The sequence below is a fragment of the Esox lucius genome, chromosome 19, assembly GCF_011004845.1.
Source record: "Esox lucius isolate fEsoLuc1 chromosome 19, fEsoLuc1.pri, whole genome shotgun sequence".
Classification (NCBI taxonomy): Eukaryota; Metazoa; Chordata; class Actinopteri; order Esociformes; family Esocidae; genus Esox; species Esox lucius.
In genome coordinates this window covers 20,381,560-20,407,096 of record NC_047587.1, presented here as the reverse complement: position 1 = coordinate 20,407,096, position 25,537 = coordinate 20,381,560, and the positions used below count along the sequence as shown (strand labels likewise).

General features: G+C 38.7%; 2 protein-coding genes across 3 annotated transcripts; one reads left to right on the top strand and one right to left on the bottom strand.

Annotated features, from left to right (window-relative positions):
• Nucleotides 1-97: 97 nt before the first annotated feature.
• miox (myo-inositol oxygenase) lies at nucleotides 98-4,009 on the bottom strand. The gene is made up of 10 exons (XM_010890429.3): nucleotides 3,851-4,009; nucleotides 3,537-3,614; nucleotides 2,290-2,370; nucleotides 1,970-2,132; nucleotides 1,764-1,831; nucleotides 1,525-1,634; nucleotides 1,272-1,339; nucleotides 1,136-1,185; nucleotides 815-927; nucleotides 98-719 (listed from the first exon to the last, which is right to left on the bottom strand). Exons 1-10 carry the CDS (start codon nucleotides 3,863-3,865, stop codon nucleotides 611-613), a joined length of 855 nt encoding a protein of 284 aa, XP_010888731.1. The 5' UTR covers nucleotides 3,866-4,009; the 3' UTR covers nucleotides 98-610.
• Nucleotides 4,010-14,777: 10,768 nt separating this feature from the next.
• On the top strand, nucleotides 14,778-23,563 carry LOC105022233 (outer dense fiber protein 3-B-like). Of its 2 annotated transcripts, none has more exons than XM_020056651.2 (7): nucleotides 14,778-14,877; nucleotides 20,261-20,379; nucleotides 20,786-20,989; nucleotides 22,215-22,316; nucleotides 22,870-22,991; nucleotides 23,132-23,272; nucleotides 23,397-23,563. In XM_020056651.2, the coding sequence occupies exons 1-7, from the start codon at nucleotides 14,858-14,860 to the stop codon at nucleotides 23,487-23,489; spliced, it is 801 nt and encodes a 266-aa protein (XP_019912210.2). In that variant the 5' UTR covers nucleotides 14,778-14,857; the 3' UTR covers nucleotides 23,490-23,563. The 2 variants fall into 2 exon arrangements, with proteins under 2 accessions (XP_019912210.2, XP_010888775.3); XM_010890473.3 differs by lacking the exon at nucleotides 14,778-14,877 and adding an exon at nucleotides 19,976-20,169.
• Nucleotides 23,564-25,537: the final 1,974 nt, after the last annotated feature.

Sequence of the window (25,537 nt, the reverse complement as noted above, 5' to 3'; positions counted from 1 at the left end):
AAATGTCATTAAAACAATTTATCATTTCACTTTTTTTTATTTTTATAACATGGAATACAAATCTAGAACATAATAAGAATGCACACCTCTGGTCCATGCTAATGTTGTTATAGGCCTACATCATACATGGCCTGTCTGTTGGGCTACAAAAGATATTCACTTACACTTTATATTTACAAGTTGTGTTCTCGTTTAACAGTTTGCATGAGTAATGAGAACCATTTAAAACATTGTTGGCCTAATATGCACTGAACAAAAATGTAAACCTTTTTAACGTCGCAAAACAATAATAAACGGACCGATGCTCACGTTCAATAACTTTATCAGACAGTAAAACAGCTAAATCTCTAAAATTGTTGCAGGTTGTGTTTGTTTTATTTTCAAAGTAATTTGCTGAATTTCTAATGGATACAGAAATAAGGGAAACAGATTTGTTAGGCTTAAGTTGTAATTATTTAGAGTTCTGAGATATGAGAAGTTTGATTCTGATTCTGCCTGTAGAACGAGATGGAAACTCTGTTGCACTATAGTGACTCACCAGACCAAATCTTTGAGAACCAATTAAGAAACGAGGATTCGTTTGAAAATTGCTCAACACCAGTTCTGTGAATCACCAGTTCAGTACACCGGGGCAGTACTTGTCAATAAGAGACTGATAGTATGGCTTCAGATTCTCCACATCAGGCAGCTCGGCCGTCTTAGTGTAGAGGTCAAACTTACTGTAGGGGTCAGAGGTTTGACGTCAAACTGACTGCACGCAGGACTGAATAAACAGTTGTGTGTGTTTTGGTGTCAGAGAGAGAGAGAGACATACTTGAACTCGCGGACCCAGGGCAAAAAGCGCAGGTCACTGTCATCGCAGAGGTGCATGTAGTCTCCATGGGAGTGCCAGGGGTAGAACGAATGGAACCGGATCATATACAGACCCTACACACAGAGGAGAGGTGAAGTTACATTAACATCTCTGGGTTTCCAGGTGGATTATAATGAACTACAATATGAGTAATGGTGCTTTCATTCCAAAACATAACAATTGTGAAAAAAATAAGGCAAAAAGGCATGTGTAGGTATAGTGAACAACATTACCTGGGGTTGAGGTAGCAGAATGAAAACATTTCACTAGTCAGGTACTCACCTCTTCTGGGATGGTGCACTTGTTGAACTTCATGACCCTGTAGAGATACTCTGAAACAAACGGCCCCAAGAGCAGGTCAGTAGTATTACAGTATAAACCTATGTGTCTTTGAGTGATGGTGTTTGGGTAAACTCACCGTCGTGGCCCCAGGACATCAGCACCGTGCTCAGCCCACAGTTAGGCTTATAGATCCCACATTCAGAACTAGAGAGAGAGGAGAGGTTGTCATACAAATATGCCATCTAAACTGTTAAACTACGTCAATCTATTTATTATTATAAATAAACACCTCCAGCCTGGCTAGCCTGCAAGTTATACCATGAATGGTGGGTTTCTAAGACCTTTTTGATGAGAATGGTCAAAAAAAGTAGAGGAAGGTGGAGCAGTACTTGTAAGCAGGGTTTTTGTCATCCGGATTGTCCACGAAGGTGCTGTCTCGAAACACAATGCTGTCCTGAAACCTGCACCCCACTGGGAACGTGTCCCCCACTACAGCCCACTGGTGGACAGGGGCACAGTGTAGTAGCTTAGCAATGCTTAGCATTACAAGCAATGTTACCACTGCAGTTAGCATAGTCCAGCATCATGAAGGCTCATCATCACTCTGGAGAACATAAAAATCAGTCACCTGAGGTTCCCCCCACAGGGCCACGTTCTTTCCAATGTCGTGGATTAGCCCTACCAAGTGGAACCAGTCTGAACGGAGGGAGAACAGAGTAAAGCATGGGAACTGAGGCCCACTTTCTGTGCAAATTCTTATTCAGCTACACTGAAAACGCTGTGTGTGTGTGCGCGTGTGTCTGTGTGTGTCTGTGTGTCTGGGTGTGCGTGTACCTTTATCAGGGTGCTCCTTGCGTATTCCCTCTGCTGTCTGGAAGGCATGGTATGAGTTGGGGAAGTCGACATCAGGGTCAGACTCATCAACCAGCTTGTCTAGAGACATGACAGCCTCCATCATCTTCATCTGGGCATGCCCACAACCTGACCACTCACAGTGCTGCAAAGAGGAGATGGAAAAACGTGTTCAGATTATAATCTGTAACATTAGAGGGCATTCCATGTTAATCGTCACAGTTATTTTACACTCCTACTTGTTTTACTTGTTACGTTGTCCCCCAAACTAACATCATTTTCTGAATCTCTGACCAACTCACTTTCTTCTTGACAAAGTCCAGGGTCTGGTGGGTGTGCATCAGCTTGTATGTGTTATAGACACGATCAATCAGACCCCCGCTCTGTTACACACATTACAGATGTATTAAAGGACACCTGCCGCTTATCACATTTGGGTTTATATGAATACAAAATAGTAGTGTTGAGTTCTGTTCTACACAGGTGTTGTGTTATATTTCAAGTCTGTTGAATGTTTAGTGATGAGTATATCCATACTGAAATATTTCTATTGTTCAACATTCAAATTCCTGTGATTCCATTTAGCAAAACCACTCCAAGTATCTAACACAAATTTGCAATTCTGGCAGCTCTGTATCCAAATAGGTGAGGCTAAATGCCAGAAATACTTCTGTATCTTTTTATATATTCTATTTTCTATAGAACATACACAGCAGGACTGTTGTGCCAATTTGTATTTAGAAAATTAGTTGAAACACTAAATCTGAATGTACTAGGAAACCAGCTACAATTTGGAAAGCTGTATAATTGAAAGAAAATTATTGCTCTTCACCTCCTCAATAAATTAATGTAGAATCAGGCCCTATTTCAGATGAACATGGTATCATTAATAACAATTGTTGTCCTATTTTAAGATCCAGTCCATCAAAGAATCTTGAATGTTCAACTTCATGTTTTTTAATCAGTGCATTGTATTTTGAATGTACACCAATCAGATTTAAGACAGAGACTCTGCAACTACTGCAACAGCAACAGTTGTGATTTATATTGTCAATGCTATTGACGCAAAAATGTGTGGTACATCAAAAGTGTTTGATACAATTTGGCTTTAATCTAATATTTTAAGCAACCAAAACTGTCCTTACTAATAGCATGTGAAAAAGTGACCAAGGGACCAAGTTTCATTTCTGTCCAATACAACTTTAGATCTAAGAACTTCCGAAATGTATGTAAAAACTAAGGATACCAATTTGAAAGGGATTGTTCTGATAGTTTGGATTGTTCTTCCCGCAGGCATTTTATCTACTTCCCTTGAATCACATTAAATTGTGAACATTATATGTACTTTATAAGGAATTTGCTGTGTGTTGTTTTGCTCAATTACTGACTAGTGTTAGCGCAGTGACTGAAAAAATATTGCATCTACTAGCAACCCATTTAGCATTTTATACCTCTTCCTTAACTAGATCTGAGTCTTGGAAAGATTTCATTGTCATAATCCCAAGTACCCCTTTAACACAACCATTAAAAATAATGGTGTTTCGCTGACCTCAAAATTCCTGTATTCTGATTTTTCTTTATGCTCCTGGTTCAGGTTGGGACGATATACCAGAGATGGGTCTGGACCCTGAGACAGATTTGGACAGATAATAACAAAAACAATAAAATACAGATCTTAACACATTGCAGGTGAAAAACACTAAACATTTCTGATAACAATATATCAACAAAACATTTACCTGTAACACTAGAAAACACAATACATTGTTTGATTGGTAATAGATATGAATCTGCAACTGACATACACCATGTCAAACTAATGATGTATACGCATATTTTCTCCTGTTTTGCAGTCATACGTACAATAATGACCCTCATGGTGAGAGGTGTAGTCAGTCCGGGTTTGAGTAAGAAGTGGTCCTCTGGCTCCTCTATGGTGTAGCCCCAGCTCTCTGCTCTATATCAGTCTGGTTTAACATGTAGGTCATACACCTCACACAGCGTACAGTTAGTGATAGTTTAACCTCATTGAGATAACTAGCCGGGTTCATCGCGTACGTGTGTGTTTGTTTTCATAAAGAGAACAGTGTTTGAGGTGAGTCTTTAATTATGCAACTGTGTCCCCAATTATCTGATGTCTGGAGGTGTACGGTATTTACAGTGGGGAGAACAAGTATTTGATACACTGACGATTTTGCGGGTTTTCCTACTTACAAAGCTTGCAGAGGTCTGTCATTTTTATCATAAGTACACTTCAACTGTGAGAGACGGAATCTAAAACAAAAATCCAGAAAATCACATTGTATGATTTTTTTATAATTAATTTGCATTTTATTGCATGACGTAAGTATTTGATCACTAACCAACCAGTAAAAATGTCATCTCTCACAGACCTGTTAGTTTTTCTTTAAGAAGCCCTCCTGTTCTCCACTCATTACCTGTAATAACTGCACCAGTTTGAACTCCAGATGATGGTCAATCTCCATGCAGGGCCTCTCCTTGTGGGGCATCAATGATCATGAGGAAGGTGAGGGATCAGCCCAGAACTACATGGCAGGACCTGGTCAAAGACCTGGTCTAAACTCCACACGCAGTGTTTGGAGGAAGAAGAAGGATGAGTACAACCCCAAGAACACCATCCCAACCGTGAAGCATGGAGGTGGAAACATCATTCTTTGGGGATGCTTTTCTGCAAAGGGGACAGGACGACTGCACTGTATTGAGGGGAGGATGGATGGGGCCATGTATCGCGAGATCTTGGCCAACAACCTCCTTCCCTCAGTAAGAGCATTGAAGATGGGTCGTGGCTGGGTCTTCCAGCATGACAACGACCCGAAACACACAACCAGGGCAACTAAGGAGTGGCTCCGTAAGAAGCATCTGTGAATTTGTTGTAAGAAGGGAGAAGTCATGCAAAAGTAGAAACTACTCCCCAGTATAGTTGTGGATATGTGATGTTATGTGCTGTTTTGTTTACAAAGGCCCTGATAACTTGGATAGAGTATATGGCATCAAACTCGAGTACCAGGATTTTTTAAATCTATGTATGTACTGCTAATTGGCAATCAACCTAATGTGACCTCTTTAGCTGCCTTTGAATTGTAATTTCCTTACTTTGAAGTGACTGTCCTTTTCCATGTGGTGTTGCCATTATTTTGTCCACCCTCTGTTAATCTGTCTACCTTTGCAAGGAAGCTAAAACCGGGTTGCTGGATCTTCCAGCAGGCCAATGACCCATAGCATGCATCTAGATTCACACAAACATTTCTCACTGGCCTTTTGCAATAGCCATCCCAGCTACCAGAAACGCCACTGAAATCCTGTGGGGTAAATTGAATAAGAGAGGACACTCAGGGATTTTGGAGAGATTCTGCATGGATGAATGATTTCAGGTCCTTTTTATGTTTTCCCCCACCTCATCAAACACTGCAAGATAAGATTCAGTATTGTTATTTTGAGGAGGGAGCACAAAATAAAACATATTTGTAGTTATATAGTAATATTGTTGTATGTTTTTATCGTATTTGAAGCTTTATCAGCTAGAGAGCTAGAGTGTGAGAGATAAGGGGCAGTTTCCTCAAATAGCAGTGGGCCGAATTCGAACCAATGGATCAGTGGTATACCGTATGTGCACCTGAGGCAGCTATGGGCCAATTTGTAGGGTGCTAATTAAAGACTTATTAACATTAGCACTTTGAAGCGATTGAAATCCTACATTATATATTCCCATATCCAATCTGAAAAAGATTTATTTTTGCAGTTTGAACGAGCAAAAGCTACATGGTATTGATTATTTCAAGACATTTCAAAGTGAAATGTAGGTGAATTTAAATCAGATACAAATATAATTATTTACCATTTTACTTGAACTTTTCTTGAACTATAAGATCGTATAGTAGATGTTTTGCTACTCAAGTGTTTTTTTTTTTACTGTTTGGTGAATTGTGTTGTTTACTAGATACTCTTATGACAATTTCAGAACATGTGGCAACTTACAACTAGCAACAAATTGATTTATTTTACATATGAGTCTCTTTAAAGTTACTTCTTTAAAGTTATTTCTGTGGTTATTGAGAAATATGTTTTTTTGCTACATTTGAATAGCAAAGTATTTCATTTAAGTTTTTAAGTTTTTTATACTTTTAATCTAACTTGTTAAATTGTCAAAATGGCAGTTGTTTCAAAAAGAAGACTAGCAGTTGATGAACTAAAATACCTGTATGGTTTGTAGAATATACAATAATTCTGCTATATAATGTAACTTCAGGTCAGGCAAAGGCAACCAGGTTTTTAGCTAAAATTACCTTGTACTGGGTTAAAGTCATAAGGCCATTGACCCAGGAGAGCAAATGTCAGTAAAATAATGCCATGGCAGACAGAGGGTTAAAGAAGATGAATAGATCAGTCTGTTTTAAGCTTCAACTTAGTGAAAAGGAAATAAAAAAATTATAAAATGAAATACATAGTATTTCAGTCTTTTAGCTTTTATTTCATGCAACAGTTCAACATGCCAATCAAATTAGTGACGCAGAAGTTCCTAGTAGAGTTGGAAAAGTAATTTCGGGAGGTGGGTTTTTGCGTCATTGTACAGAAAATGTTTTCAAACAAGAGAGCATAGAGTTCAGGATCTCAAGGCCTGATTAGACAAAACAACTGATTCAGTAGAGCAACACATTGCAGTGTTTACAAAATCACAGTGCCCTCCCTAAATACTGGGTCATTGATAATCATTACATTTTTTTGGCTCTGTACACTAAACAGTTTTATATGAAATATTAAAGTTTAGATTTAAATGAGAGGTTAAAGTTTAGATTTACGGGTTTCACCATTATTGGTTTCACCATTTAGAAGTGACAACATGATTCCCCCCTATCAGGGCAAGAATTGGAAAAATATTTGTCATTGTCTCAATACTTACAGAGGGCACTCTATACTACGTTTTATCATCTCAAAGGGCATTAGATGTCTCTGCAGTGAACTAGCCCATTCATATATTGTACTATAATATTACGTTTATTTTGTATAAGTGTCATTGTAAATGTAAGTAGTCTAAATGTAGTTCTGTCATTTCTCTGTAGAGCTGTCATTTCTCTGTAGAGCTGTCATTTCTCTGTAGAGCTGTCATTTCTCTGTAGAGCTGTCATTTCATTGCACTTGTCTGTTTATGTTCTTTATGGAAGGAAGATTAGAATGAAAGAAAGAATCCCCTAAATTACAAAAATGCAAATACTACCTTGAGTGTTTTCAGTAGCCAGGTGTTCGAAGACTATGGAACTGGGCCAACATTCAGCCAATTTTCTAATTCATGACAAATATCCAAGTATTTTGTGCTCCCTGGAGGATTTTACAGAATATGATGAATTGATAAATATTTCACCTGGAATTGTTAGATCAATGTCTTAATTGTTCACATATGGCCCTTTGGCCTCTTGGCCGACCTACAAAAAATATATAATCAATTTGATTCTTTAAATTTCTTTTAAGACTTCTCCTACCTTCTGAAAATAATGTGGCCAATTTGTGAAGAGATCTTTGATAAGATAAAATGCCGTCCATTCATTCAACTGATCTATTCTTTAATCCAAGAGCAAGAATTCTATATTATAAAAATGTTAGGAGCAGAGAAGGAAAGATTAAATTGTTCGATGAGAGTAGTGAGGTGCTAACTAATGTTCCTACTGACAGATTATTCACTCAAATTAGTTTTTCACATATTATTAAATGTTGCTGTTTTATATACACTGCCTTGCAAAAATAGTTAATTGTATCCACCTGTTTCCCAGGTCTAAATAAGTCCCTGATTAGATGGTTGCAATAAAAAAAATGCTGTGAAACTTGCTTCGAGAGCCAGCTTTGAATACCATCGCTCTAAACTAATGTTATTTTCTTGATGATTTCTAACCCCGCTAAAATTGCTTTCTCTTTTCCCCATAAGTACCTCCACTTTTTTTTCTCTCCTCACTTTAGTAGTTTTAACAGAAAAAACACATTCACTAGACATTCATTTTTCACTGGTTTGATGTCGGCAGTTAAACCAATAGGTAGATCTTAACTCCTACTGTTCACTGTCCATAGATCAGTCCATCTTTCCCAGGATTTGTTATTCTTTCTTCTTGGAATACAGCCCTCCATTTTAATATGGTGTCTTTAGGTTCCCCAGCTGTATTGCGTTTTATGACACTGCTATTCCCTGATGAGCCAAAATATTATGACCACCTGCCTAAGATGCTGTTGGTCCTCTGCATGCTGCCAAGACAGCGCCAATCCACTGAGGCACGGACTGTACAAGACCTCTGAAGGTGTCCTCAATCAATCAAATCAATCAAATTATTATAAAAGCCCTTTTTACAACAGCAGTTGTCACAAAGTGCTTTACAGAGACACCCGGCCTTAAACCCCAAGGAGCAAACAACAGTAGTGTTGAATTTTAGTGGCTAGGAAAAACTCCCTAAGAAGGTCGAATTTTAGGAAGAAACCTAGAGAGGACCCAGGCTCAGAGGGGTGACCAGTCCTCTTCTGGCTGTGCCGGGTGAGATATAAAGAGTCCAATTGGAATAATAAATACATTTCTCCGGGCTAAATCCAGAGTCTATTTGATTTTAGACTAGGTCAGAAGTATGACCAGGTGGACAAGGACAGGGACAGCAACGGGCCCCCCAAACCAGGTAATCCGCAGGTGTGGACCAGGACCTCATCTCCTCCTAAAATTTAAAACTGGAGGAGACTGAGAAAAGTTAGTAGTACATCCCTCATATCCCCCAGCACCATAATATAGCAGCGTAACACCTTGGAACTGAGACGGGAGGGTATCTGGCACCAAGACATTAGCAGCAGATCCTTCAAAATCTTATAAATTGTGAGTTGGAGCCGCCATGGATTGGACTTTTGGAATCAGGGAATTTGGAAGCCAGGGCAACGCATTGAACTCTTCAACATGTTCCTCAAACCATTTGCAAACAATGTGTGCTGTGTGGCGGTTATCCTGCTGAATGAGGCCGCTGCCATCAGGGAATACCGTTGCCATGAAGGGGTGTACCTGGTCTGCACATTCCTCCCACAACCATCATTAAAATGTTCTGTTGGTTCCCTGTTGCTGGATTGTGGTTTGTCACTCCTCGGACCACTGTCAGTAGATACTCACCACTGCTGATTGGGAGCACCCCATAAGCCTTGCCATTTCATAAATGCTCTGACACAGTCATCTGGCCAGAACAATTTGGCCCTGGTCAAAGTCACTCAGGTCTTTCCTCCTGCCCATTTCTCCTGCATCCAACATGTTGACTACAAGAACTGACTGTTTGCTTACCATCTAATCTACCCAGACCTTGACATGTGCCCTTGTTAGGAGATTCTCAACATTGTTCGCTTCACCTGTGAGTGGTCATAATGTTTTGTCTCATCAGTGTATATAGAATATACACTATATTTAGAAGTGCCTTTGTTTTCCATGAAAACATACATAAAATTACTTTGAATAGGAAATATAGCAAAATTAATAGGGAATAGTTATTGACATGGTTAGAAATAATGCATTTTAATTTAAATAATAATTGGGTCCATTAAACATTGCTTTTGTCAAAGAATCCTCAATTTGCAGCAACCACAGCCTTGTAGACTGTTGTCATTATAGTTGTCAATTTGTTGAGGTAATCTGAAGAGATTTCACCCCATGCTTCCTGAAGCACCTCCCTCAAGTTGGATTGGCTTGATGGATATTTCTTGCGTATCATATGGCCAAACTGCTCCTACAACAGTTCAATAGGGTTGAGATCCAGTGACTGTACTGGCTACTCCATTATAGACAGAATACCAGCAGACTGCTTCTTCCATAGTTTGTAGCTGTGCTTTGGTCATTGTCCTGTTGTAGGGGGAAATTGGCTCCAATATAGGGGGTATGGCAAGGTGTTGCAAAATGGAGTGATAGCCTTCCTTCTTCAAGATCCCTATTACCTTGTGCAAATCTCCCACTTTACCACCACCAAAGCAAACCCAGACATTTCACATTGCCTCCACAATGCTTGTCAGATGGCGCCAGGCACTCCTCCAGAAACTTTTCATTTGGTCTGCGTCTCACAAATGTTCTTCTTTGTGATCCAAATGCCTCAAACTTTGATTTCACTTTTTTCCAATCTTCCTCTGTCCAGTGCCTGTGTTCTTTTGCCCATCTTTACCTTCTCTTTTTATTGGCCAGTCTGAGATATGGCTTTTTTTTCAGTTGAGGAGGAGTTGCCTCTTCACTGCTCACATTGAGACTGGTGTTTTGTGGTTACTGTTTAATGAAACTGCCAGTAGTACACAGTGATGTAAGAATTCTTCAGTTTCATGGCAATTTATATGCAAGGAATAGCTTTCATTTCTCAGAACAAGAATAAAATGATGGGTTTCAGAAGAATGTTCTTTGTTTCTACAGGTCCTTTTGAGACTGTAATCGAACCCACAATTGCTGATGCTCCTTATACTCAACTAGTTTAAAGAAGGCCAGATTTGTTGCTTCTTTAATTAGTACAACAGTTTTCCGCAGTGCTAAAATAATTGCAAAAGGGTTTTCTAATGATCAATTAGCCTTTTAAAATTATTAACTTGGTTTAGCAAACACAAAATGCCATTGGAACACAGGAGAGATGGTTACTGATAATGTACACATTTGTATAAAATCTTCAGTTTTTTGGCGTTTCTAGCATTGTATATATAGCTTTCATTCCTCAAAACAATGATTAACTGATGAGTCCTTTTTTGCCATTTCTGACCTAATATTGACTTTAAGACATGCCAGCCTCTTGCATGCTGTGGCAACTCAAAAACACAAAGACAATGTTAAGCTTAATTTAAAAAACCAAATAGCTTTCAATTGTGTTTGATATAATGGTATGTGAATTTTTTTCTAGTACCAAATTAGCAATTTAGCACGATTTGTCAAGAATAAGGTGTTAGAGTGATGGCTGCTAGAAATGGAACCTGTCTAGATTTAATCAAAATGACTTTTTAAAATAGTGATGGTGGTGTTTGATACATAAGTAATGTCCTGACTTTATTTTGTGATCAATTGAATGCCACTTTGGTGAATAAAAGTATCAATTTCCTACCGAAACAGCAAAATCTGTACATTATTCAAAAATGTTGGCCACCAGTGTATGTATACACTGCTCAAAAATATTAAGGGAATACTTACATCACACATCGGGTCTCGATGAATTAAATACATTAAAGGTCAAAATCTTCACTGTACATTGTGTAATTTGTTGAGAATAAAATGACATAACAATGGTTAATTGAATCAAAAATCACCAACCGACTGAGGGCTGGATTCAAACTCACACTGAATATCAGAGTAAACAATTGAAATCACAGGCTGTTCCAACTTGTGTGAATTTCATCACAGCTACTCATAATGTGACTCAGTAGTGTGTATGGCCCCGACATGACTGTATGCACTCCCGACAATACACAACGTCCTAGAGGTTCTCAATTGGATTCGGGGAACTTGAAGGCCAGTCAATGGCATCATTACTTTGTCATCCAGGAACTCCCTACACACCCAGGCCACATGAGGCCAGGCATTGTCCTGCACCAGGAGGAACCCAGGGCCCACTGCACCAGCGTAGGGTCTGATGATGTGTCTGAGGATTTCATCCCGGTACCTAACAGCAGTCAGGATACCATTGGCTAGCACGTGGAGGTCTGTGCGGCCCTCCAAGGATATGCCTCCCCAGACCATCACTGTCCCACCGCCAAACCGGTCATGCTGGAGGATGTTGCAGGCAGCATAACGTTCACTACGGCATCTGAAGACTCTTTCATGTCTGTCATGTTCTCAGTGTGAACCTGCTCTCATCTATGAAGAGAACGGGGCGCCAGTGGCAGACCTGCCAATTCTGGTGGTCTCTGGCAAATGCCAATTAAGCTACATGGTGCTGGGCTGTGAGCACAGGTCCCACTGAGGACATCGGGCCCTCATGCCACCCTCATGGAGACAGTTTCTGACAGTTTGGTCAGAAACATGCACACCAGTAGTCTACTGGAGGTCATTTTGTAGGGCTCTGGCAATGATCCTTCTGTTCCTCCTCACACAAAGGAGCAGATACCGGTCCTGCTGCAGGGTTGATGCCCTTCTACGGCCCTGTCCAGCTGTCCTCGTGTAAAGGCCTGTCTCTTGGTATCTCCTCCATGCTCTTGAGACTGTACTGGGATACACTGCAAACCTTATTGTGATGGCACATATGGATGTGCCATCCTGGAGAAACTGGACTGCCTGTGCAACCTGAATGGGCTACACGTACTGCCTCATGCTACCATTAGTGACAAGGACACTAGCAAAATGCACAACTAGAGAAGAATCAGTCAGGAAGGAAAAGGAAAGAGGAAAACCAAAACCATAACCATTTTGGGGGTTGTCTTGATGTTGCCTTTCCAGTGAGCCTGTTGTCACTCTCATTTGCACCAAAACAGGTGACACTGATTCACAATCGTTTATGCTTCCTAACTGGGCAAATTGATATCCCTGAAGTTTAATTGACTTTGATGTTATACTGTGATGATTAGGTGTTCCCTTCATTTTAAAAGTTCAAAAGGTATTTACAATAACAATTTACGGCAATTAAATGCTTGGTTTTCCTACTCCCGACAGTGCAGTTAAAAGTTAAAAAGTAACAGGAATTATAATTTTAAAAAATTAAGATAACACAATCAATCAATCAAGCAGTATTTATATATTTTCCTTTACAACATAAAAACTTTTGCAGTTCCACCCCAAAAAGTTGGTGTCCAGGTGGAAAAGCTAAATTAATGTCTGTAGTTCTCAAGATTTCCAGAAGATGGCACCATATTTCTAAGTAGCAGCTCAACAATGTCCAAACTAACATAGTCCTAAAGAAAAATATTCAAATAAAAGTTTGTCCATTTTTAGCACATTTTTATATTTTTGTCATTTCCCATCAAAATCCCATCATCATATAATACCCCTTAAAACTCTGAAAATGGACAAGCAGTGAGAAATGGAACCGAGAAGGCCTCCTGGTCATGTGGAGGAGGTGGAAAGCAGATGGTATCACTTACCTTATCTGTGCCTATGTCTCCCATTAAAGCTACAGCCCAAACCCTGTTCCGAACCTAAAGAGGACAGGGTCTCCCACACACACAGATGGGGCCATTTGAAGAATTTCAAACTCTTCTGACAAATAACAGAAAAAGTGAGTTGTCGTGAGAGGTTTAAGAGACTCAGGATGTAATTTAATACTCAACTTTAATTTCAGATGTATTTATAGTGGTGGTGGGGGGGGGGGGGTCATGCTGAGCCCAGTCCACACATAGCTTTAGTACACATTACAAAGTAGGGGAGCACAAACACACACAAAAAATCTAGGAACACAGAATTGGTAAGACACATACACATTCTTCATGAAAATATTCCTCTACAGCATGAAAACATCGCTTTGAATAGCCCTAGAGGAACTTAATCATGAAAAAAAATCTACATTTCGCAATCCATGAACATAGGGTAACAAGTGGTGTTAAGTACAAAGTTACCTTAACACTAACTCGCTCCCCAACTTTAGCTTTTGCCCTAAACACTAAACAGATCCCTTTTCAAAATAGGACAGAAGAAATTCCGCCATTTGTCAACGTTTTCAGATTTCACTAGTTTGGGGACATGTTTGCCCTGTTATATAGTTAAATCAGAAACACACAAGTGGTTATAAAAGGATAACTGCCTTTATGATAGTTACTATGATGTAGGCTATGTAAAACCATATTTTAAATGTAAATCTGAAAGGACAGTTGTGTCTCCATGATAACGCCGTCATAGTGAGCGTGAGGACGACCGAAGTTAAAACTATAACAGTTATAGTCAGTGGTAGGCTATGCCCTGAATGTATTGTGATCCTAGCGACAGCTCTGGTTATAGTTATAAACCAGTGCCAAGAAGAACACAGTGCCAAGCACACAGATTAGTATTTTCGATTAGATGGCTTCATAACGTCCCCCTATCATCGGCAACCCCCTATTAACGGCCGTTTCTAACGGCTAAATCCTGTCCAAAATGTAAAAGTGCTGGTAAACAATGGTACGTTCTGCTATTATATATACCCGTTCAGCTATAGCCCATCACAATTTTTTATAGAAATGTATATAGGTAAAATAATTTTTTGGTGATTTTAAAGATGTTATTTTAGACAAGTTCGTGAAATTTGACTTGCGTGACCGACCAGATATCTTGTAGGCTAATATCATAGTGATAATTTTTTTCTTTATTGGAGGGCAAGACAGGTAGCTACAACTTTCTAGTATACACTTCAGAAAAGACTGTGATATTTAATTTGTGATACAAATAAAAGGGGAATTAAATAATAGGTTTCCTGACCCCTAATAATGTAATTCAACAAAATAACAAGGTGGTTATGACCGAAGGCCGATGCGTCATAATCTCTACAAAATCCAAAAGCATCTGGCTGCAGCCCCGCAGACACGGCTGGCTAAAATGTATACTTCCGTTTCGTCATTTCCTGACCAACTCCTCGCAATTTCAAACTGTTGTCACTTGAGTAACCTAAGTAACGTTTGGACAATTCCACCGTTGTTTACTTCCGTTTCATAATTTCCCTTACATCTGCTCTCGCTAAAACTAGCTTGTTAAAACCATTATACCTTATACATTTAGCGTCACGATTAAGCGTATTATAATCGAAATTGCGATACTGACACGTGCAAAAATGTTCCCAATCAATAATTTACGCGATTTTCATCTACACATTCTTTTATTGAAATGCGCTTCACGGGTGACAACTGGCACGCATCGTACATTCGTATAGCTTGTCTTGCAGGTGCTGTAGTTTTTTTGGAGTTTACGAAAATACCTGGACTATTTAAAAAAAAATGCTTGATGGATTTTCAATGTAAGTTAACACTGCAACTGCTTGTCAAGACGTATGCTTCAAGCTAACGAGTACATGAATATATTGTCCCATATACAATAGCGTGGTTATTCTAGGCTGAGATTATCTACGCTGTTTACACCCATTTGAAATTATCAAATCAACCGCAATTGCAATATTTGTCAAAGAAAACTTTATTCAATATTTTATCAAAATCGTGCAGCACTACTTACACATAGTACAATTAAAAACAGTACATGTAAAACCTACATCTAAATTATAACAATATGATTTAGAATGAATAGCATGGCTAAATAGTATTAATCAACCCACTAACAATATTTATAGAATCACTTTCTGTAATGTTATTGACTATGAATATTACATGTACATTACTAGTATTAGCTTACCAACTCTATCTCTTACTAAACACCAAAACATTTTTGTTTTACATGTTTATAGTATCCTAACACAAAACTCTTTAAAGGCCATACCAATTTTTTGTTGTACATCGACAATGATTATATTATTTGCATAGACATGGCAAAACGATCAGACAAACAATTTCCCAAGGATTCAAGCTCAACTCTTAAAACTCTTTAAAATGTTTTAATGTGTATTAACAAGAGATTTTATCTCAAACAATTAAAAAAAGCCTAATACACAGTCCACTCTCCTGCCCTAAAAGTGACTTTCTGGGCACTGTCCAGGAAATCAGGGGTCCATAAAATATCCCTGGAGAACCCCACGCTTTCCGTTACTGGAGTATCCAACACAGTCTTTACAAAAGCAATCTGCAAATGGAACACAAGTGTCTTCCCTTACAGCCCAGGGCATCTTGTTGAGGGTCACCAGAACTAAATCAAGAACAGAGGATTAGAATGAGCATGCTTATATTTACAATACTACCCAACACAGCATAATACACAAAAGAGGTGAAACGCAGACAGATTACTGTCATATAGCAATCAACTGTGATCTAACATATTATAATGATGTACCTCTGCCGCCCTGAACACAAGTTTGATAAGTGAATATACTTTTTATTCCTAACTTACATTTAAAATGTCAAAAACATTTAATAATACTTATCAGTATAGTATGATACGTGTTAATTGGTACCTGAAAGTTGAATAACTTTTCTAACTATTTACAAAATACTCTCCAGTCAGCCAAAGTGGTCCAGCTTTCAACATTTCTGAGTGCTAAGGTACCAAGTGGTGAACTGAACATAATGTGGATCAAATTTCGTAAAAATAACTTATGCACTACCTATCATGTTTGTGTATAATAAATGGGTTAATGTGTGCAGTGATTAGACATGCCCCCTCATTTATACAAAAATAATAAATGTTGCCAGCAGCCGTGTTTTGTAGGTGCACAAGATCAGCTGTACAGATGTCAAAAGAGCTCCCTTTGGATGAACCTTGACTTCACCACACACATTACTTCATTCCTGGCACAAAATTCCAATACCATGACAATTGATAGAAAAATTGTATTCCCTTTGGGTCCCAGACTGATTCATAAGGCCCATGTTCCACCTCCCACAATTACCTTCCTTCTATGTTCCCCAGTCAATATGGGTACAACTGAGATTTCCGCATGTGGTAAACTTTCCATGTGCTAAAAAGTCATGCAAATGACAAACCATACAGTCTACAGTCAATATTGTACAGTATAAACTGCAACCAAGAAATAGTCGGAATATAACTAAACAATGTTATTTTAGGCTTAAAACTATAATGTAGCTTCTGAAGGTTGTGGGAAGTAACATTTTTTTCCATCCTGAACAAATCCTAATGCATAATTTGCTTGTGGTGAGGCTCGAACACCAGTCCCCTGTGTGGGAGTCCGCATCTCTAACCACTATGCTGTTTAACAAGGGGTAGTCAGCCAGTCAGTCATTTCCCAACCCAATTTTAACTGGAATCTTTTAACTGGCAGATTCTGGGTTTACAGATTACTATTTTGACTTCCTGCTCGATTTTGACCTAATACAGTGCAACCTCTATGAAAATGCATGTCAAACGTCTACATTTAATTGTGAAGCTACTCCCCAGTCCCTTCCCCTCACCTGGCACATTGTTGTGTTACTGTTGTTGTCCTCATCCGTTGATGTATCGACACAAAGACCTCTCTGCCTCGTTCTTCGTGATGTAAATACTTGGACACATTCACAATATCTCCTGTAGTGAGCGACTGTGCCTAAGATCTGTTTCTGTTGGGCACAAGGCTCAAGGTTCATATTCAAGTGTTGATGTTCTGTCTCACCGTTCGATAGGAAATGTGTTCCAGAGATATCAAAGACGTCAGGCTTTCCACCTTTTTAAAAGTCCTTTATGCCACATATCTGGCTCTGGTACTCAAAAGGTGCCAAAGGGTAAGGTTGCAGGTTTCACTTTATATAATTGTTCCCAGTTCATCTCAATGCATTGAGTTAGAGGTCTGCCACACTGTCCTTATCGGAGAAGTGAGAAAACAAAACACAGAATCAGTTGGATTATTCTCCTGGGCCCTAACATATAGGCTTCTCCGATTATAAAATGTACTGTATACTCAACTATTAAAGAGATGATTGGACCATTACTTAAATGTCAGGAAATTTTTTCCAGTTTTGTGAAATGATCACAAGTAATTCACAACTACTATTTTGATTTAAAATAAGAATATGAAGTAAAAAATGTAAGTGTCAATACGACTCGCCTCTGCTCTGATTTCCCCACGTCCAGGATCCTGGCTCATGTAATTATGGATGTTGGAGCCCCATTGTGTTGCGTGCCCTTCTCCACTCCAACCTTCCTGGTTGTTAGATGTGAAAAAACTGCAGTGCTTTAAAGCCTTATTAATGCCGCAGTTCCCCTTGTGCTGTTGCTTCCCCTCAACCATTCTGGTGTGCCCACATTTAATGTGTGTGCCCACTAATGTCTGTAATGTACCCTCCTATGACCCCAAAGTCCTAGAGTCAAGTGTTCCTCTTCCTACGAGTGTGTCTAGGTGGTTTCCTCTCCTTCATAAAGCTCAACTCCTCTGGCTGTGATGGCTGCTGGCAATGGGCCAGCCTCCCTCTGTTGTACATGGCAAAAGCCTGTCACCCACCCCTCCAGTCACATAGTTCTGGGCTTGGTTTAGCCTTGGAATGATCTGGGCCACATGTGTGAGCAGGGTTGGGTAAGGTTTCTTATTAAATGTAATCTGTTATAGTTACAAGTTACCTGTCCACATTGGTAATCAGTAAAGTAACTTTTTGATTACTCAAACTCTGACATAATCTGATTACTTTCATCTTAAGAGGCATTTGAAAACAAACAGGAATACCTTATAACCAATTTGAACACCTTTTGCAAGATCAATCAATGTTAGAATTAACATAGCTGGCCCAAAACAGAATTTGCATTTTACCTTATGGGTTGTGTAGGCTACAGTGCAGTTGGAAAGGATTTCTAAATCATTGCTTTCTACTTCAATATGCTACATCTCTACATTACATTAGATCTTTCAGATAGTCCCTCATTCCAATTAATCCAATAACCCTTGATCTTCCAGAATTTGACTTTCTATCTGAACATAACCCCAAATCTAAGGATGAGTTATTTTATTATGTTATTTGTGTTTTATTAATTTTTTTAATTGCTTCAAAACATTGTTGAAAAATAAATGGTAATTTCTCGAAAAGGATATTGATATTATTGTATATATCCGAAGATTTTCGCTCGTACACTAAATCTGCAGTAGTTTGATGTTTTCCTCAACCACCAACATTGTCAAAACGTGCAGAAACGTGCGAATGCATATTTGCAATGCACACAATTACCTTTTACCCGCGCGAACGAAACCTGAAATTATTAGGGCTACCAGCGATGGATTTTCAAAACGCAAATGAAATAAATAAACTGTGATTATACACCTGCATTCTTAGCTTAAAATAAATGTCGTCAGCAGCCAATGATGCCCAACCCATAACAAATTAACTAAATTTTCTGAGATGCAAAGTAAGCAGAATCACACAGCCTACCAAGTTGAGTTGGCTGCAAATGCAACCTTCCTTCGGCGGAGTGCTTCCCAACACACATTTTCTCCTCAAATATCGTGATGAATTCCATATAATGTTTTATCTTGAAGGCAGCGCAATGTTACAGATATCTAATAAATAGTCGAATCTAAACAATTCCTGTCAGAGTTGTTCAGTGCAACTCTTCCTGGCTGAGTTGTTCGGTGCATTTGAATAAAATGCACCTTAAGTTAGTCTATAAAAAATATTACAGCAGGTAGGCCTGTCACCTATCATTGTTCTGAGAAAAATGCGGCGATAGTAGATAAGGAAATCATATTTTATATGAATTGACTAATAATATCGTAGATATACTCTGTTTTTACGAGACATAACCAACCAAAACCTGAGACATTTTAATTAGCGCTTCATCGGTCACTAATCCACTTTTGCGCGCATGATGATCACACAAATGAGGCGTGCAATAGTTTTTTTGGTAAAAAAACAACAACGATGTTTTTAAAACATTAAATAACAGATCACACATGTCACGTGCCCTAATTATTTCGCGCACCTATTAATCCAAAAGTAATCATACATTTTTTCAAAAGTATCTGTAATCCGATGCCAATGTATATATATTTTCTTTGTGTTGACAGTTTTATTTGTAATCCGTTACATCTAACTCCCCAACTCTGTGTGTGAGGTACCCCGTCGTTGGACAAGGTGTATCAGTGATGCAGGATTCAGGACTTCTACTTTTTGGGAAACACAAAGTTACGATCTTAACTAAAGAGTTCTGCAATAACTAACTGGAATAAAACATTGAAAAACCCAATCTTGTATTAACTAACTCTATTAACTAACAATCTTGTATGTCTTTTCTCACGTTCGTGTTCCAGGTTGCCGAGTGCCATAAAGACCAGGCACTACATCATTATCGATAAGCTGGCTTTATCTAATGGATACTTGTATCACGGCAATAACCGTTTATCATGTGTATTTAGATCTATCTACAATAGACGAAATGCATGTGCGTTGGGGTGAACGATGTTTTATGGTTATGTATCACTTTGACTAATCCACGTCATACTGAACACTAAAATGTCGAGATCGTTAGGCTGCTGTAGAGGCAGCAGAGATGTTGTGATTTTTATGATATATATTTATAAGCAACTAGACCAGCAAGTAGATGCTAAAGAATTCGGCTGCGCTATGCATCCGAATTCCATTCCATTATGACATAATAAAGTAACTGTAGTTTTTTAAACTAACAAGCAAACACACACCACCTAAATAGCTCTGACTCACTAGCTATAGAGGTAGTCACCCAAGTTTAACATACTCAATTCAAAGATTTGGACAAGCATCCCTCAAGGTAATTTGACTATAACCTCAATCTTTTCTCCCCAGAATAATCATGTCAGACGCTGATGTTTGGGTTGGTGTCTGGAGGCCTCACAAGCCCAGAGGACCCATTGCTGCTCACTACAGCGGTCCTGGACCCAAATATGCCCTGCCTGGAGCCACAGGTACCAATAACATAGTAAATTCAAATTCTTATAAACAACTACAATATTTCTACAATTTGAAAGCATTTTCATTCTTCGGAAGGCTAGGAGTTTTCAGAATTTTTTTTTTTAAATATGTGAACTGATTAGAAAATCTGGTCCCATCATAATCAGAATAAAATCGGAGATTATCTTATAAGAAAGAAGACAATGGATCCTCAACCAGTGGTTCTCAACCCACTCTTCAGGGACACCCAGACAATCCACAACTTAGCTGTAGCTCTGAGCACAGCAGATACACTTATCAAGGGCTTGAGGATTAGTAGAAAAGTTGAATCACGTGTGCTAGCTCAGGTGTAAGTCAAATACACAGACTGGCTGGGTGTCCCTGGGGAGTGTGTTGAGTACCACTGCTCTATGCCATCAGGTCTGAACTGCCATGATCCTACGAAGCCGAATGGTCCGGCGTTCAGTTTTGGGACACGTCACCGCCAGGTCACCTCTGACTCCTCCCCAGGGCCAAAGTATTTGGTTCCCCCCAACATCACCAGGATTGGACGTGACGGAACTCCATCATACTCCATCTGCAGCCGTCCAAAAGACCCCTATCTCTTCCAGAGCCCAGGACCTGGTCTGTAACACATACTAGAGAATCCTGTATACCAAAGTTAATAATGGTATCTATTTTTTAAAGCTGTTATATACATCTCCATTTCCTCAGCACATAAACACTACTGTATTTAAGAGCACATCTCTCCATGGACTTTAGTGCACACTACAGCTCTATAGTTTTGTATTCTGTTTAAATTAAACCTTGAGCACACATTTTGAAGGGAAACCTAGTGAAGGTTCAACTACACATTCACAGGTGTTCTTTGGAGAACATTAAAAACACAATTTGTAGCCTACAAAAGTAGCTACTGTATATAATCAGGCTAATGCCACCTAGCGAACCTCTACAATGATTTAATCATAACAGGACATCTTGGTAATTTTTCAAGTAGAAAGAGTTGAACAAATTATCCCCCTTCTAGTAGCAGCTTGTATTTTATTTTTATTTTATTTAACCTTTATGTAACCAGGCAAGTCAGTTAAGAACAAATTCTTATTTACAACCCCAGCCTGGCAGGAGGAAGACATCCTCTTGAGGGAAGGGACACAAGGGGATAAAGGGGGTAGATGTAGTTCATGTGGAAGAACGTGGATAAATCATGTAAATTAACTAAAACCTAGCAAATCTTTCCATTGTTTTCTGTACAATTTACACCATTGTTGAATAGGTTTAAAGGCTCTTTCTATAATTTATATTGACATTTCACAAACTTAATATTAAAAAATAAAATACTAAATATTGTTTTCATTTTAGACATTGTTACATAGCAATGTTTTTACAGCAGACATTTGGTTTCAGCATTATTCCTTTAATTCCTTACATTTAAATTAAAAAAAAATAACGACCATAGCATTTCTTTATTCATGTAAATGCATCATTCACAAACCTTATTAGTGAACTGGTTTTATTTCTGTGCCCAACTTTACATACTGTATGTGGCCCTGGTAAACCCTCCAATAAGCAATGGGGACACATTTTGAATGTCTAAAGCTTTTTCAGTGTCTGTAACTCAATGTACTGTTCTTCGGGGACCAATTTTAGCTAATTCTAAAATGCGAACTCATCACAATACACACAGAAAATGATGTACTAAATAACTTTTTTTTAATTATTTGACAGTCCTACTATTGACACACGCATTTTGAAAATGTGTATAGCATCTCTAAGAAAATAAGCACAGCCACCCACACACACACAAGACACATAACGAGAACATGTTCTAACAGTATGTTTGGTGTTTCAGGCCACTACTCTCCGGAAAAATCAGGGAAGTCTGCATATTACTCTGCCCCTGCCTACTCCATATCTGCCAGAAGCAAAGGTTTCTGCAATGACCAGACCCCAGGTACCAGTCTCTCTAATGATAATGATTGTTCAACACTATTCAACACTATGGGTTAAGAGATGTGGAATAGACTGAAGACTCAGAATCTGATCAATCCTCAATGGGTGGTGTTTTGTAGTGGCTGTGCCCCACTACCTGGGTACAGATGTAAAAATGTCTGTTACAAAATTATTTGGTGATATTGTTACTGATCATACCACTTTATATTTTTTTGTTTAATTGGTGTGTTATTAGAATGCTAACTTTCATTAAGACAGAAAGGTAGAACAGTTAGCATAGAATAGTAGAAATAACATTTGAGTATTATGGAGTTGATGGTGGGTTGAGTATGACATTAATATAACATTCACAAAATCTGGACGGAAGCTTTACTTCAGTTAGGGCTTGAAATTAGGCTTGGCTGCACTGATTTCAATGTGGAAGGTTTACATCCTTACCCGACCAATGCACACAGCCATTAAAACATCACCTGGCCATGAGAACCTATAGAAACTGTGGAATAGAATGTTGGTGTTTGTATTTAGGGAATGTGATTGTTTGTATCGTCTCTCAGGCCCTGCTGCTTACATGCTGCCATCCTTGTTCGGGCCTGCAACTGTCAACAAAACCTCTGCTCCAAACTTCTCTCTCCAAGGACGCAGCAAAATTGGCAACTTCAATGAAGACCTGCAGAAGGTAATGTATATGACATTTAAAACAGAAAATTATTCAAAATTGAACAGTTGTCTTTTAATGAACAAATTGAGTCCGTAAGCCTGTGGCTTGTTGTTTCTTCCCTAACACTGCTACCCAATGCGTCTTCATCCACGCACCAGTCCCCTGGCCCAGGGACATACAGAGTGGTGGACCCATGCATATATAAAAACAAGCCACCCCACTACAGCATGACAGGACGGAACGGCATGCCTGGAGACACCACCAAGACACCAGGTCCTGGAGCTTATTATCCTGAAAAGGCAAGTCACCTCATTATAACCAGATCACTCATCTATTAGCTTAAAATAAAAAAGGATGAGATATTGTGTTTTTGTATCCATCGTTGCAAGGGTAATGCACTAACTGCCAATCTTCTGCTGTTAGGTGACCTTCACAAGGATCAAACCTCCCAGTTTCTCTTTCGGAGTTCGTCATTCCGAGTTCATTGTTCCACTCATTGTGGATGTGATGGAATAGGAGCCTGTCCATTTCATGTATCCCATTATTAAAGTAATAAACACAGCTGTACCAAACAGCTCACTAATAAAGTAGTTACATGTGCCTTATTATTCGTCTCTTTTGCTTATACTACATTGAGAACTGGACAATCAAATCATTGCCAATTATTAAAAAAAAGGTCATTTTAAAATTCATTAAACCCTCTCATCACAATATTTGATTTAAATCGCTGAGACAAAATTCAAAGTCTATCCAGAATACTTGAATGTTAAATTTACCTTCATATTTTGTGTCACGAAAATATTAGGGGCATGTCATTGACTTTGTTCCTGTAACTGTCTCTCGCCCCATTCCAATTTGGCGTTCTTTTTATCTCCATTCCAATTCAGCATACTTTTTATCCAAATAATGCAACACATGAAACATGGTGACCAGTGTTGGTCAATGTCTTGACTAAAGTAATTTGCTAAAATGCTCAGCTGATCACTTTCAGCGAGTAGAGTATGTTTTTCGAACAATATAATGCATACTGTACTGAATATCAGTTTATAAAATGAGCAGGCTTGAGTTGTTTGACTGAAACCTGCAATTACTCAGTGCTTCAAGCCACCTTACTGCACCAGAGTATGCAAAGCTCAAAGTATAAACATTGTTAAACATTGTAGCAAACATTCAAACTAAACATACCTCTTTTTTTGTTTTAGAAAAGCTGGCAATTTGTATTTTGGTACCAATGTGACCAGAAGTTGCCTTAAAAACTGCCCAGTAAAGTCTCACTTTTTTTTTAATTCTAACTCATACTTAAAGGAGGTTGTTGCCTTATGTGCCCAAAACATTAATTGGTTGACTTAGCAAAATCCAACAGAGTCTAAGGTAACTAATCAAGGGCGTAGGAGCCGGGGGGGACATGTCCCCCCCCCCAATATTAGAAACGGGTTAAAGTGTACCCCCAAATAATGTGGTTTTGCGTAACACTTTTATTTAAAAAATACGCTACGTCACGTCTACGTCGTGAACGAATCCAAAATGTTCATTAATTCTTTCATGATGAGCAGTGTGTGTAGGCTGGCTAAGTGGATTACTGTAGCTATAAATTCTGTTTTCACAGTAAGTACAACGTGTATAACGTCAATAGATTTTCATAGCTATAGAACGAACGTGATAAAATATAAGCTTTCTTCTGGTAAAAGAATTGTTAAGACGTAGTTAGCTAGCTATCTTTACTTTCAAGTTTAATCCAACAAACGTAACAGTAGCTTGCTAGCTAGATAACACTGTAGTTCCTATGGCTGTGTGAAAAATATATAGTTAAAGATTTGAAATAAAGAATGCCTGCTAAAATGATCTGCACAATCTCTGTCTGCAACATCGGGTCTGCAAGCTACCACCAGTCAAGAATGGAGTGTAAGTAGCTATGGTGAGATGTTACCAACATCATTGTAGTATTAGTCATTTTAAAAGTTCGCTCTGGTTACATTATCATCTATCTGAGATGCCTTTCCAGCTGAAAAGTCCCACCATGCAAAGAAGTCACACAAGGTATAATTTACCAAGACTATTGCATGTTCAGAAATCACAACTTTGTTTAAGTCAAACTGGTATTTTCACACTGAACGCTTGAGTCCTATCAACACCCGCAAGGCATCAGTACAGAAAGCATATTGAGTAGACAACATTGTTAGGGGTAACTATCTATTTGCTATAACCTTTTCAGACATAATTAGTATTTCAAGTAGTGGAAACAATTATCGCCCCCAGTATTGTCAACCAGACTGCTTCTGAGCGAAACTGTGTCGATTGCACTGGTCCTATTCACACTTCATTGGTAAAAAAATGCCAACACCTTTTCTTTTTAACCAGAGCATGCCTATATCTAACGTAGTCATGGACAAAGAGAATCAAACTAGAAGTGGATTCTAGACGTGGAAAAACACATGGAACTACATATTAAAAAGACATTTTGGTGAATAAATTAACATTCACACTTAGTCAAATGGGTCCCCTAAGTCCTAATACCAGTATGTGAATTTATTTAAACGTGAAAAAGTGTTACTGCACAAAAGCTA

Bases quoted from the DNA above. Each gene is read 5' to 3' on its own strand.
- miox (XM_010890429.3), bottom strand. The intron at 928-1,135 runs GTGAGTACCTGA...CTCTGTGTGTAG, and splicing joins AGTGCACCATCCCAGAAGAG to GGTCTGTATATGATCCGGTT. The intron at 720-814 runs GTATGTCTCTCT...TGACCCCTACAG, and splicing joins CCCTGGGTCCGCGAGTTCAA to TAAGTTTGACCTCTACACTA.
- LOC105022233 (XM_020056651.2), top strand. From the start codon at position 14,858: ATGCTTGATGGATTTTCAAT. The intron at 22,317-22,869 runs GTACCAGTCTCT...ATCGTCTCTCAG, and splicing joins CTGCAATGACCAGACCCCAG to GCCCTGCTGCTTACATGCTG. The intron at 22,992-23,131 runs GTAATGTATATG...TCCACGCACCAG, and splicing joins TCAATGAAGACCTGCAGAAG to TCCCCTGGCCCAGGGACATA.